Raw genomic sequence first — 16,084 nt, forward strand, 5'->3', positions numbered from 1 at the left:
AAAATGGACAGATAGTGACGTAATGTGAATTTTTGCCTAACCATTCCTTCTATATTTGTACAGTTAACATTTCATTTAAACGAGGTGCCATATAGTTTGTTCATTGGTACAGATTTTAAAAAAGGGAATCAAATGGATTCAAAGTTTTCCTAATCTCATTCCAGTTGCAAGCAAACAATATAGTCAGAAGTGACATCACACATCCACATAAACACACCCAGTCTGCATCTTGTGGCCCAAGGTACAGATCATGTCAAAGTTGTTAGATTTTTTTAAAGCTTATCGTTACTTAAAACAGGCATAGCAAGAGCAAACTTTTGAGGAGAGGTAATGGCAATGCTAAGCACCTTCTGTATCAACATATGTAAATAGTTTTGAGGATGTTCCTCATTTTATAGAGGGGAGGTGGGGAGGGGCGGGGAGACGAGGGCTCAGTAGCTGGGCTGAGATTTTCTACTCACTTGAATGTTAACCCAATGTAAGAAGAAATTCATAAGAAATTACTCATAGCAAGACCTTCCTTAGACAAAACAATATTGGTTGCCATGTGAGTCACATTGTGGAGAAAATGGGATACATTTATAAACTTCATCAACTCTTGCACAAGGGTTGCGACGCACTCCCATCATACAAGTTACATAGATGAATGGGGTCCAAAACCTTCCACAATGTCCATTTCAGTTTCATTTTGGAGGCTTTACTTCCTTGTGAGGACACATATAAACACAGTGATAGTTGTAATCAATGGCTGGAAATATGTTCATCCTCAATGGCTCATAGTAATACAAGCAGAACCACCTTCAGCCCCACCCCTGTGAATGGTCATTATTTGGTAATAATTGTGTGCTCCACCTTCAGGATTATCATTAAGTTAGACATCAGCACATTTAACAAACTTGCATAATAAAGCACTGAATATCGTCTACTGCTGATGTACTCAAAATGTACCTCATTCTAGCAGCTTTTTCACGGGATTTTTACAAGCTCTGTGTATCAAGCACAATTTTGAGATATTAATGGCAAGTGCTTGGACCAGAGACCTGTCAGCTATCGTGTAACTTGTAATCAAGTTTTGATGCACTGAATGTCTTAAACTGCTCTAAATGTGAAACACAACCTACAAAACTCCAGCTCACAAAGCAATTACAATACTACACCGGGTCAACCCAAGGCAATGAAATATTTTGAATGATATTGATGAACAAAGATCTAGTGATGTAGATATATAGTTCTCTAAAGCTGGTACAAAAATGAATTTAAAAAAGGTAAATCCGGTTCTGGTACAGAGACACGAAATACAAAATAAATTAAGTGATGTTAAATTTATATAAGGAATTGCTTAAGCAACAGTTGAAGTACCACATGCAGTTCATTATATAAAGGACATCAGAGCCACGTAGGTCAACAGATTCACACGTAATTTGTCATAGGATGGGCCAATAGAAAAGTGTGGCCGCACTTTTTCTGCGGAATCCGCTACAAACACCCTCATTCTTTCACCTCCAGTTCATACAATAATAAAGGGTGACCAAAAAGCCGCGATCCCATTAAAATGTCTAAGAAATCTTAAAGAAATTATGATTTTTTTTAGATAATACGGTAGCTGAAAAATAAGACCTTTTTGGTCACCATGTACAAGTAACATTTTTGCAGTGCCTTTCACAGGATTTTTAAAAATCAATCTCAGAAGGAAGTCTACTTAAGAAGCCGATACACAAAAATGTCTTCGAACACATCACCTACCTGCCAAGGAATGTTATGAAATTCAGGGAAGTGGCAGGGGAAGAAAGCATGACGAACGCAAATGTAAATGCTTCCAATTATACCAGTTTTTCTATATATGAAATGGAAAAAACAAAAATCTTTAAACAAACAAATAAGCCATGCATCTATAGCACAGTAAAGGGAAAATACATCCATCTGAAAAGTGCTGAAGGTAGAAATTTGGTGTGGCTATAATACTGTACATTTCACAAAACAGTTGAGACAGCAGATAGTGTAATGTTCCATCCACTTTACTCAGACAGTGACCTCATTTTACACCAACCTCAATCAGCCACAATTAATTGTCATCAACCCAGTGAGAAATATTTCACCTATGGCAACTAATCTTAGATTCCCGATGCAGCAAACAGTTGTATTTGGTAGAAGATTAGAATTACCAGTGTCACAGCGAGATGGCTTAATACAGAAACTGCATCTGATTACAATAATTATTCAATCTCTAAGCACAGCTTGTACAGAGAATGAGTGAAATACATTTTCAACCAGCAATTCAAGTTTTCTTGGAATATGTGGTATATGTTAATACTTACTGTACCACACCTATAATTCAGACTTTTAAAACTCAAAGAATGCATGAATATCTACTCACTTTTGAGGTGAGGCTGACAGAAAGGAAATTCTATTCAACCTCTAAATACGCTGTGCTCAATACATAATACTGATTAAATCTCTCGTTTTCGCGCTCTCCACCCACACCCGCGCGCCCCCCACCCCACCCCACAATCAGTTAGTTAGCTAGCTAAATATCTTTCAATGATTGAAACCCTTTTCATAGTGCAACACTGGACATCTAACAGGATAAATTATGTTTTCCCTGCAAATAGTAATTCCCAGGTGTATGAGGAACATGTCTGAATCCAATCGTTCACTGTTTGGTTAACCTCTTCCAGTAACTCAGAATATATTCATACATTATGCCAATCTAATCCGTTGATTGGGAGGCATTAACTTTACACTTACAATGTTGAAAGACAGAGAGCAGCAATTTCTGCCATGGGCCAATAACAGAACAAGTGTTGCCTGAAGCGAATAAATACTTTCAATGCCAACGCATTCTCACTATACTCTGCTTCCTTGTGCAAGAAGCTTTGCACTGGCTCTGTATATAGAGTATTTAAATATGAAAAGTACAGAAACAATATGTTTAATCTCTATGAGATTGATAGAGCGGTAGCTTTTCTCATAAATTACAGTCTAGTCTCCTCTTTGACATCAGCTTGTACCTGTACATCACATCCTGAATGAAAAAAACAGGCAAATGGCTGGAACCCAGATCTTTGCTAATGCTTTGCCCACTAGGAGGTAACAAAGAACAGAACAGACTGACGTACACATCCTTTCTCTTCATTCTATGTAGGAAAATACCTCCTTTCTCCTTGGCATCTTCCCAAGATAGTCTAATTGGGATAGAAAGCACACTGTGCAGAATCAGTGATTCTGTCAGTTACCAGTTTTGTTGTCAAGTTGCACTCCACCCTCAACTGAAGCTCTGCTAATAGCTGGCAAATGGTTCAGAAGTACTATAACATTTCTTCTGGCCTGCGTAAAAATAGGCCAAAAAAAATAAAAAGAGATTGAATCCTACAGTTTATAACTCTGGAACCCCTTTCCAAGATTGCTGTACAAACTTGCATGCAGCAAAATTCTTAATACTTATATTCTTACTAACACACTGGCTCATAACTGAAGCTCTGAAATTAATTCAACTTGACTTGCTGCCTTTTGCCAGTTATGTAAATGTTACTGTAGGATTTTACCTACCAATGAAAGGAATCCTCCTTCAATCTAAATATACTATAGGTGTCTACAGTCATTCTTCCGCTACTAAATGCTGTATTCCAAGAGAGATCATAAAAGGGCAGAATGCAACACACTAATGAAGGTGAGAAAAATAATAGTATCTTTTTGCCAGAGATTCAGTTTTTAGAGGGCGAGAAAGAATAAATCTATTCCATTAGCAAAAACTGTATAATACAATTGTCAACTGTTCACCCAGAAGGTAGACATTCTCAGGCAAACTTAAATGAACTTAACAGAATACAATTTATATTTATGGACTGACTTTCACATAAGGAGGACATCTTAAAGCGCTTTACACTACTGGATAGGCACCCGAGCTGAGGCGGAAGATGAACGTTACACTAAATTTATACATAATTCTTACATTTGATATACAACAAGTCACTTTATGACAGTGCAATATTGTTTTTTCAGTAATGTAGCTCAATAATTAGACATTAATAAAGGACAAATCAATGCCTTGTATCATTCAATTGTAAATAGCACAAGACTTAGAAAATAGATCTATCAGTTGCATTTAGCCACACACAGACTATATTTATTCTCCCAACAAACACTTCACAGGGGTGCATAGCTCTATTAGTGACTACAATCCATAAGTGAATCGTGGAATTATCATTACGACTTCAGCACTCATGTCAAGCTAACAGGAGGCAGGATAACTTCAGGGGAAAGACAGCCTATGTAATCTTCATAACATAACGCTGCCAAAGACTGACAAAACTCCTCACATGTTTTGCCAGATGTGTACTCAGCAGTGTTAGAAACTGCACTCGCTTCCATATAAAGCAATTCCCTTAACTGCTATTGTATACTCCCAATCCAATTGCTCTCCCTTTATTTAAAAACTTGAGCTTCTACTGCATTGGATTATTCAAGCTACTGTAAATATTTTGCATCGATAAGTTTCAAATTTCATGTTTCAAGTTTCTGCATTTTTTTAAATGTATTTGAGATAATTTTGAAACTCTTCAAACAACACTTAAAGATAAAGTAGCTATGGACAATGCACTTTCAATGTAAACCGGTTTCTACTTTTCATTTGTAAAATCTTAAACAAATTAAAAGTTCATTCAAGAAGCCAGGATCTCTTGTTTACTGATTGCTATGTTGAAGAGTCTCTATCTTGGTTATTTCAGAAGAAAATTCATTAACATCAACACATACTTAAAAGAATGCAGCTGTGCTAAAAACAACAACTTGCATTTATATAGTGCCCCTCACATAGGGTAGCAACCCAGAGCGCTAAAGCATAAAATATGGAAAAGATTTGAAGTCAAATCTGAAGCAGGATTAGAGATCTAAAATCTTCCCCCGCTGAGTGCATAAGAATATTATCATTAAAAAACAGTCATGATCGAATAAAGTAAGCCTACGAGCAAAGTACAACCTTCTTCATTCTCAAATCAAAAGAATTTTCCATGTACCATAATAATACTTGCATTTAATATATATTATATATATATTAAACGTGATAAGGCGTATATTTAATACGCCTTATCACGTCATTGAGATGCCTCAAAGTGTTTTACAGAATATACTGGAAAGTGGATTGGCAGTATATTTAAGGTCAATTAAAATAAATTATAAAATTAAGGTCCACACTGTTAATGAAATAATAGGGAAATGCACAAAAACATTTCACAACCCATGACAATAGCACCCTCATGCCACGCTTAGGATCTATAAAGCAGGCTCTCCGAGTCATTTTCACCATTGTTCCTGTCGGTTTGGTTTATGTGCTCTCTACATGTGGGGAGAGGGGGTTAATAGGGAGTTTGGGATAAGCAGAACGCCCCAGATTTGAAGAATGAAGACAACCCTAAAATAATCTTACATCAATCTGCATTCTCAACTTCTTCCACACTGCAGGCTATTAACCAAATTCTACTGGATAGAGAAGGAAGTAAACAACACTATGCAAAAATTTTGTTGGACTACACTGTGGAAAATATGCAATTTGGATTGCATGTTCATAGTATCATAAAATTCCATACATTGATAGGAAGTTACATTTGTAACCGTTTAACATTAGAAGTGATCTTTTATGTTCACTAACTGCCACTGCAGTAAATAACACTTCCAATTCACCAAAAACAGTTACGATCCAAATTCTTGACAACTGCCAGTTGTACCTCCATAAAATGTCACGTTTTCTCAGCCAAACAATAAGCTTAATTTAACCTTTAATTAAGTTGATCAAGTTTAACTATGCACATATTAATCAAAATCTGACCAATGTACAGGACAAAACAAAATTACATTTGTAAAGCACCTTTCATGTCAGAAGAGCATCCCAAGGTGCTGGGCGATGAATGCTGAATGTATCGTACAGCAAGCACATTTGAATGCTTACACTTTATTTAGGTAGTATAGCTAGGAAGCGATGCTGTGCTTATTTGGATAATAATAATCCTTGCATTTGATACAGCGCCTGATCACGTCTTCGAGATGTCTCAAAGCGCTTCACAGAATATACTGCAAAGTGAATTGACTGTATATTTTGTGGGTGAAATGCGGCAGCCAATTGGGCACAGCAGTGTCCCACAAACAGCCGTGGATTGAGTGACCAATTTATTACTATTATTTTTTGGGTGAGATATTTGCTCAAGGTAATTTATCCAAGTTAAAAAAGCTGATTAATATTTGGGAATTTATGGTTTGTTAAGTGACGTGCTTGTATTCTATTTAGCTTTATAATGAAGTTGAAAGCATACTAACCAAATCAGGACAAAATGATTTGAATAGTGTTGTCACAAATAAACAACTTTCTCTGGTACTTGTGTTGCGATAAACTGATATGAAGTTTTCAGTTGCAATCATTCATAAACTTGGCAAATATAGACAATGGGTATTATTGGCCAGACAACTCTCTACGGGAAGAAAGAGACAAAAAAGAAATGAATTGTCCCCCCAGCCATTCTCAGATGCATCCAAGGCATTGATGCAATGGATCATGAATCAGACTCAAAGTTTTTAGAGATCAATTTTCACCTTAGCAAAAAGGAAATATTCTATTCTATCCCAACCTGCCAAGAGGATAATTTTTTTTTAAATATGTAGCCCAGTGGACAAGTAGATGTTAGGATTCCATTTTAAGTTATAAAATGGCTAAACTGATTTTCCGCCTCTTACTCTGGAAACTGTTGCTCTCAGATTCCATATTCCCCCCCACCCACCATTGCTAGCAAATCAAAAAATGGCTAATTCAGCATATTGCAGTTCTATCCTACAACTTTTTGGTCTACATAGCCTAATGCTGTGCTAGACAATATCTGTACCACAACATGAGGGAGTTTTCACATTATGATTTTATAGCAAAATTATGTTTCAGCATCTTAAAATGTTACAATTAACTGTATAATTAAGCACTGCCCTAGATTTAAATGTTTGACACTTATTGCTGAGTTATATGACACTTTTGGGACTGCATTTTGTTAGTTATAGAAAGTGCACTAAAATATCTGCTTGATTCAACAAATTAAGCTAAACGAGTTAAAAAAAGTTATTAGCCTCACAAAATAAAACGTTAAATGGCACAGACTTACATTTTGTTTGTGTGTTCGCCACAGATTCGGTTTGCCTTTAGATAGGTAAACAATACGATATTTTCAAAAAATAAAAGGAATATGCTGCGTAATAATAAGTCAAATTGCATGCTGGAAATGCACAATGCATCATTCAACATCTGAATGCAAAATCTCAGTGGCATGATGTGACATACCCAAATAGGTCGTGTTATTTTCAGCACTAATATGCTTTTTCTCAAGGTGTTCAAAATCAGGAAAACGCAAATGTAGAGCACAAACAGCCATGTACCTGAAACACCTGATCCTGAAAGTGATAGACAGACTACACCAAACAAGAAAATAAAAAGCCCTCTCCTGGCTATTCTCACTGAAGCCTTGGCCTTTGTCCCTATCAACTCTGATTTCTACCAGTCCCTTCCCTTGTTTCAACAATAAATACCCCCATCCTAAATAAAAACTGATCAGAACTTTAAATCAACAACATTCAAACCCCAAGACAGCAGAGTATCTGACTTCAGGGAAAGAAAATTTACAATCTCTCTTTTTTCCATAAGCATTCACATTATGAAAATAGTATTTGCATCATCTGGAATGAGAGAGGGGTGGGTATACAGCCTTTCTGTTAGAAGAATTTCATGAGTAAAAGCAGGATGCCTGGTGGATTTTCCCTTTCCTAACCCCCCTATTAGGGAACCACAGTTGAAATCAGCTAACAGAGAACTTACTACTTTCCACTCTATATGGCTCAGTGCTTCTTTTAAACCCATTGGACCATGAAAATAACAGGAATTTTAATAAACAATGACTATTATCTGTATTCATAGAGAGTGTGGAGTCCTGTAGCTCAGAGGTTAGAGCACTCACCACGGAAGCAAGAGACCTGGGTTCGATTCCCAGCAGGCGAAACTTAGCAGTAAGTAGGAATCCAGCTGTTAGTCGATTGGCGAATGGCTTTCCGGGGGTAATAATTCCATCACAAAAGAATAAGAGTAAATTGGTCACTGAATCCATGACTGTTTTTGGGACACTGCTGAGTGCAATTGGCTATGAAGCGTTTTGAAACATCTCAAAGATGTGATAAGGCGCTATATCAAATGCAAGGATTATTATTATTATGTAGTGGCATAGAATTATACAGATTGGCTTCCTGGTTGGTCTGAAAGTACAAATTAATTTAAAGCATAATCCTACTTTCATCACTCTCATGCATGGAGTTCAGTTGAATTCAACAAATAGCCCTCTTGAATTCTGTAACCTAATTCTGTAATTAGTTTACAGAATTTCAACCCCCCCAACTCCCCAGTCTTTCCTTCCTCAGAATTTCCACAGAGCGGGTACATTTATCTTCTTCATGCACATGATAATTTAATAACAGAATGCAACTGCTTTGCTGAAATGCTCTTCCAAGTCCCAAGAACCAAATTGCAAGCAGTATTCATCTCACAATGGAAGGACAAGAACAAACCATTCATGACAACACCCAGAGGAAACCTTACAGTGAGAACGGTTCGAGCCAAGGGGAACAACAGTTCCAGGTCTGAAATGGAGAGAGAAAAATGTTGAAATGGTTGTCCTATTTATGTGTGAATAGTTGACTCAAAACCTGGCTGGCTTGTATTTGCTGTTTTGAAGCAACTAACGAGTTAGGTTGTCACTATGCTGTTACTCATAAGGTATTGCAACTCCATCAACAGTGTGTTTGCTTAAACTGTACATAAGAATAGACAAAACATTTCCTAACTTGAGAATTTATAATCAAAATAGGTGCTTTTTAAAATTTAAGTATCCATCCCTATTTTGTTTTCTGATCTACAGTTTTTTTGCTTTTTGAAGCCAAGCTTCCACAACCAGTGTTCCTCCTCCAATAAATGCAACAAAAACTTTAGGAACATGGAAGTAACCTTCAACACAAAAATATCTTTTTTTAAAAAAATACAAGTTCAGCAGGTGCTACATGATGTTCCTAATTGCAAACAGGCCAGCGGTTGATTAGATAAATACTGTATGACAAAATTGCCAAGTTTATTCGGTATTGTGTATTACACTTTGCATAATTACACTTGAAATGCAACAATATTTTGTACTGAGCTTTTGTCTATTTTTTTCCAAACTGAAGGTGGTATGGTTCCAGTGGCAGTAGGCTGCCTAGCGGTGTACTAAAATTATGCAGACAAGGAAGGCCCCTGGGTCAACTTCTGGTCTGTGCTACTTTAATTTATTTTGCTGGACACTATAATTAGCCCTTTATCAAGGAGAGGGAAGGGCTGCAGCAGAAACAGCTGGCTTACCTATTGCTGTTGATTATCTAGTGACATTTCTGGAAAGTTAACATGTCTGAGATAAGGAAAAGATTAGCTTAAACAGTCAAACAGTCCATCAAACCAAGACTGACATGGTCACATGGGACATAGCACCTCTGAAGGCACGAATGAACACCTTCATAGAGTGAATTGGATTTTTTTTTAGAAAAAATCTTCATTCTGCATAAATAAATATTTTGATCTGAGATTTTTGTAAATACCATACAATATTGTACTTCTCAAAAGAGCATCCTTAACAGAATATGAGAAGGATAGATTGTGACAGTAACACGGGATTTGTTTACAGATGTATCAATTGGGTTGGGGCTAGTACACAAAACACACACTATATGCTAGAGAAATCAAATCTTATCTACTTGCATAATACATCTCTGCAATTTGAACTTCCTAAAATGCATAGTGAAATCAATCCACAGCCATTATCCCAACAATTTTTGCTGAAGATGAACAAAGTACATTTTGTCATAAGAGTCCTTTACAAAAGATCAACTTTAAAAACTTAAATATAGGTACAAGTAGAATAAAGATATTTATGCAAGCTCAAACTGAACAATTTAAATTGAAGTTACAACATCAAATACTGTAAACTCCTAATAACTCATCACTCAAAGGAAAAAAAAGCTCAGCAACTATCCGGTCGGTTATGCTGTGTGGCTAGGTCCTCCCAGGCCACAAGGGGGCACTGTAAATTGTGCAAGTACTTGGCAGAGGTTGGGCATGCTTGCTCGTATGCATTTGGTCTATTGGAGGGCTATGCCATGGCCTCCCCCTAACCCGTTATAAAGACCGCTGGTCTTTTGGAGGGCTTCACCATGTCCAACCCCAGGAGTGGAGACCTGCATCTGCAGAATGAGGGACAACCACAAGCAACTTGCATTATGACCCCCCCCCACCCATCATAGATCCTGTTCAAATTAAGCAAGTTTGGTTTTCAAATTAATTTTCCACCACTGCTCCACTAAAGTTCAAGCTTTGTTACATTTTTGTTTTCCTTCTTATTCACCAAAGATAGGAAATAAGGTATCCTAGGCATGCTGGTGAGAGCATTCCCAAACCCTGGGATTCACAATTTAAATGTATTGTTCCATGCTTGTTATTGATCATCCTACTGCTGGTAAATGATATCCATCATTTAACTATTCAATCCCAATCACACTGTCAACTGCATATGGCCTTGAACTGAGTTGACAATGGAACATAGCTTTGTAATGATGCTTCCCTCAGGTTTTTGGACTCTACATTTTAGATATTTATTTTTACTGTTGTATAGAACTGCAATCATTTTAATGATAACTTCACAAAATAATAAATAAAATTGTAATCCAATACTTTTGAGCACTGAATATATTTTGCAAAGGTCTAAATCAACTACAATAGAATGCTTGTAAAACTACTATTGATGTTTGTCAAGTATATTCAGTACAATAAAGTGGTCTGAATATTATACTTTTGGGAAAATACTGATATACTGTGACTGTTATTTTACGACCTTCAATTTCAACAAGTTATAGCCAGGATAATCTCAACTCTGTTAGATTAGATCATTCCGTTCAACTATCTAAGTGAGTCAGCTGAAGTCACCACAGAATCTCGACTCCGCAGGGAATACTTCAGCTTGGCATCTTCTAGAATTTCTATTGCAAATGGAGGCCCTTTTATTCCACATACAATTAATATTGTTCTAAATCTAACTATTTCCCACATGAGGAAATGTCTCCAGTGGTCCCAGTACAGCATATCCATTTCTGCAAAATTTGAGACTGCGAAGCTGAAGGGAAGCTGCATAAGTACAGAACTGTTATTCTCTAAATTGCAGTTTTGGGAAGGTAACAAAAATATAAAATAAATGTAATTTAGGCCAAATGTACTAACAATCTGAATATATATTTATACAATACAGTATATCATAGGAGTTACAACTACTGTATTGTTATTTTCAATTTAACAATCGAAAGATTCATACCACAAATTCACTCCAGCAAGATTTTCTAAAGTCAATATGAACCTCTTGAACACCCCCAAAAACTAAAACAAATTTGTAACATTTTGCCATGACAAAACTTGATTACATCACCTTTCAGGGAAAGATGCAATGTGACTGGAAGGAAAAGAAAATGCTAATAAGACTGTAAATGTGCAGTAAAACAGTACAAAATGGCAACACAAGGCAGCTAACAATGAAAGAGCAAGATTACGCGGAAGAGATGGATCCAAAACAATTAAAATAAGTAGGACAGTTGAGTAACACAAGTGAGCTGGAACAAAAATAGCAATAAATGGAATCCATTATATACAGAACCTACAGTTCTGTTATTGTCAGAGAAATAATTCAGCTGTTTACTTCATTACTTAAATGAATATAACAAAAATGTGTTCCAGAGAGAATAAAAACGTGTTGAAAAGGTGGGTTCTGTTGTAGAGGGAAGAACGGGTATAATCTAGATATTGAATGAATACTATTAAACAGATACGTACCTTAAAGTTACTGGCGTTGACCCATCCTGTAGCAAGGCCATCAACCATTCGATCAAGCATTCCCTGGTCCTGTTCCAATTCGATGGATTTCTGACGATCATTGATATACTCGATTAGGTCTTGAGCAATTTGCAGCCGACGTCCCATATCCTTCTGAAGCACTTGCGCCAAGTAATATTCCAGGTTGGGCTCCATGTTTAGGATGCAGCAGCAGCAGAACAAGGGCAGTAGGTCTGAAAAAAACTATTTTATATTTATCCTAGAGGTCGTCTATCGGTTTCCTGAAGGTTATCGAGCGGCCGTGGTGAACAGATACAATCTTGGGAACGGCAGCAATGCAGCATGTGTCTTTTCAGAAGCAGCTGGATAAAGGGATTCAAAATCCTAATAAAAAAATAGCAGCAAACCCGGAGCAGTGGGGAGTGTAACAAAGGTCCCTCATAATTCGATTTCCTGAACGTTGAAGGCAATCCTTTGGGGGGGGGCAGAAAAAACAGGCAAATGATTATAAACCTCACACGTTTAATACCCCTTCCATTAACATTTCTGACAAACCAGAGATTAAACCCGTATGTTTTGTTCTATCACAATGTTTTCTGCCCTCACAACGCCTGGTGGACTGACTCCACTCCCATCGCGTTCAAATGACTGCCTTTCTGCGCGTTCCTTCTAGTAATTACGGATTGCGAGAGGGGGACCGAGTGCCCAACGACGAAGGTGTGGATTGTGCGAGATTGCTATCACCGGCGCTTTTCTGCTTCTCTGTGGGGAAGGTGTGTAACACACAGCAGCTGCGACCGTCCACCTCAGGTCCTCCTCCTCTCCCCCACCGCTGGATGATGGATCGCTTCCTGCACATGCGCCGCATTCCCTCCTCCCTTAAACTTCCTGCCAAATACAGCACCAACCGACAGGAATCCCCGTCCTCTCTTCCCCCGAGGTGAGAATGGCAGGAAAAGCCGCCCCCACCCCACCCATCTCCCCTCCCCAGCCACTGTGCTGCAAAACAACAGGGTCACAGAGCTGGGAACACGAGCCTTTGTAATAAAACTGGACCCCCCCCCACCCAGCAATGAGCAGATCGGCACAGAGGGAACACACTGAGCAGTGGATGTGGGAATCAGGATCCAAAAAAAATCATCCAGTGTTTTGGGGGAGTGGGGAATTCAGCATTTACATTGTGCTGTGGATTGAGGGGAATCAGCATTAACGCTGCACAGTGAATTGGAGGAAGGCAAACAGTATGACTATGTTATTGTACTGATGGGAATTAGCATTAACAGTATACTGTTGATTGAAGAGGGAGAAATCAACATTATTGTTGTACAGCAGATTAATGCTTCACTGTTATTAATGTAACACCCAGTGCAATATAAATAAGGATTATTAACATCAAACATTAAAGACTGCTTGGTACCAATTAGCCCAATTAATGTTAGGAAGGGAAGGGTTCAATGGTTTTATTTCTAGAAAATGTAACACTGAACGTAGCCCCAACTGTGTGTCTCTTTGTGTGTGGTGGGGGGGTCCTATTATTAATTTAAAAATTAACAGTAGAAAGTGGAAGTTGAATCTATCCCAAATTAACACGCGCGTGTGTGTGAGGGGTGTTAGAAGGAAAGAGGTTAAATTGTTATACAGTAAACTCCTGATAACTTGTCACGCCAAGGGAAACGGGCTCAGTTCCGAGTTACTCTGATTGGCTAGTTAGGCATATATAAATAAATGAGGTCAGGATATTGACAGCATGATAACTTAAGTGGTAGTAACAAGTTAAGACAGAGTTGAGTTATAAGGAGTTTACTATCTTAAGGCTAAATCTAAACTCAATTTCTGTTTATGTGTGGAGGGGGGGGGAGAGGAAGTGTGCTATTTATGAAGCATTGTCAAAACTGGATTTCTAATCTAGATTTCAAGATTGTTTGTGTATATAACACACATACGTCTCTCTCTCTCCATATATATCGATATATTGTGTGTGTATATTTACTGTGCATGTATGGTGTGTATAATATATGTATATATGTATACAGTGTACATCGTACATGTGCGTGTATATAAATGCGTGTATAAATATATATACAAATACACACAGTATGTGTATGTTTAATTACACCTATTGAACCTCGGTAGGTTTGGTTTGTATAATCTCCAAAGCAATAGCTATGGATGCCTGCACATGTATCAAGTCAACCAGCTGCTCAAAAAAAATGAAGCCCATAAATACATACCCACACACACATATACATAATATAAATGCAAAAATCTCTGCTGTCAGGTTTGCTCCTGGTGTGGCAATAAAGCTCACAGGCTCTTTGGCAGCTCTTTGAGCAGGGGGAAGGGGGAGGGAAGGGACTGGGTACAGCATGCAGCTGCACTCAGGGTAGACAGAAATTATAACTCGTTTCTAGCTCAAAGTTCACCAAACACGAGCTAAAAAAGTCTCCCAATATTACGCTCTGCCTCCTATGAGTAGCAGCAGAGTGGCCCGATTCAGGTTTAGTGCTTTTGACACAGCGTAATAAAATAATAATAATCCTCGCATTTGATACAGCGCCTTATCACGTCTTCGAGACATCTCAAAGCGCTTCACAGAATGCACTGTAAAGTGAATTGACTGTGTATTTGTGGGCGAAACGCGGCAGCCGATTGCGCACAGCAGCGTCCCCGCAAACAGCCGGGGATTGAAGTGACCAAATTATTATTGTTGTCATTTTCTTTAAAAAAAAGCGACTTATTACCCTTTAAAGGAGATTTTTTTGGATGAAAAAAAAACAGGGTTTGCGGGTTTAAAAACGTTTTTAAAAAAAAACTGAAAAAAAATTAGGAAACCCGCCCAGTCATTCTTTGTGTACCACAGAAACCCGCCCAATTGGGCTTGAACCCCGCCCCCAACCCAATGGAAGGGGCGTGAAGAAACCCGCCCAAATGGGCTTGAACCCCGCCCCCAACCCAATGGAGGGGGCGTGAAGAAACCCGCCCAAATGGGCTTCAACCCCGCCCCCAACCCAATGGAGGGGGCGTGAAGAAACCCGCCCAAATGGGCTTGAACCCCGCCCCCAACCCGATCGGGGCATGAAGAGACCCGACTAATTGGGCGTGAACCCCGCCCAGCCCACCCGCCCCAATTGGACTTGAAACCCGCCCGATTGACGTGAAACCCCCCGCTCCCTCCTTCCCTCCCTCCCCCCTCCCCTCCCCGGCGCGCTCTGTAAATACCCAGTACAGCATCTACATCTATCGTCTATAAACAGGAATACAGAATTGATCAAAGCCGAGGCCTGAGGTAGTAACCGGTACTGAGGAGGAGAAAGGGGGGCGGCGGCGGCGGGGGGGGGGCGGGTGAAAGCAACCGTTTTAAACCGTTAACGCCGGGGGGGCACTGCCCCGCAAGGCCCCGGGCATTTTGTGCCTCGATTAACCCTAACGAAAACGATGATGATCATCATCATCACTATTATTATTATTATTATTAGTAGGTACTGTCCGCTCGGTCGGTCGGTCGATCGGTTCGTTCTTACCCCCCTCCCTTTGTTTGGCCTTTGGCTCCCGCTCCGCACAGCACAGTACATCCGAGCCGCCCGGAGATTGGGGGGAGGGGGCGAGGTGGTGGGGGGTGGGGGGGGGGTGGGGGTGTATGTTGGGGTTGTGTGTGGGTGTGTGTGTGGGGGTGTGTGAGGGGGGTGAGGAGTGTATGTGTGTGTGTGTGGGGAGTGAGGGAGAGAGCCAGTGAGGGAGGGAGGGAGGCAGTTGGTCCGTCGCTCTCGCGCCGAATCCAACTGAAAGGGACAACCAACCGCCAAACAGCAGCTTCACTCACTCACTCACTCGCTCGCTCGTTGGCTCGAGCGCGGGTTGGCGGGCGGGCGGGCGTGCGCGCGCATGCGGGCGGGCGGGTCGGCCGCAGCAGCCAAGCCCAACCCCGACACCAGGACAGCCCAGGCCAAGCCCAGCCCACCGGCAGCCAGCGCCACCCTGCGGCCAACTGTAGGGAGGCAGCGCCTGGTGAGTGTGCTTTGCGCGCGCGCGTGTGTGTGTGTGTGTGTGTGTGTGTGTGTGGGGAGGGGCTGGCACGCTCGAGCGCATGCGCACTGCCACGGCGGCCAAGCCCCACCCCCTCTCCCCAACCCCAAACTGCCGACAGCGCCACCCCGCGGCCAACTGTAGGCAGCG

General features: G+C 39.9%; 1 protein-coding gene across 1 annotated transcript in view; it reads right to left on the bottom strand.

Annotated features, from left to right (window-relative positions):
• Positions 1-15,496, bottom strand: part of clasp1a (cytoplasmic linker associated protein 1a) — a 130,472-nt gene extending 114,976 nt beyond the window's left edge. The window contains 2 exon segments of the mRNA XM_042336477.1: positions 11,912-12,383; positions 15,433-15,496. Coding sequence (XP_042192411.1) covers positions 11,912-12,106 — 195 coding nt within the window. The 5' untranslated portion in view covers positions 12,107-12,383; positions 15,433-15,496.
• Positions 15,497-16,084: the final 588 nt, after the last annotated feature.

Source organism: Callorhinchus milii, unplaced genomic scaffold (assembly GCF_018977255.1).
Source record: "Callorhinchus milii isolate IMCB2004 unplaced genomic scaffold, IMCB_Cmil_1.0 Scaffold6, whole genome shotgun sequence".
NCBI classification, from domain to species: Eukaryota; Metazoa; Chordata; class Chondrichthyes; order Chimaeriformes; family Callorhinchidae; genus Callorhinchus; species Callorhinchus milii.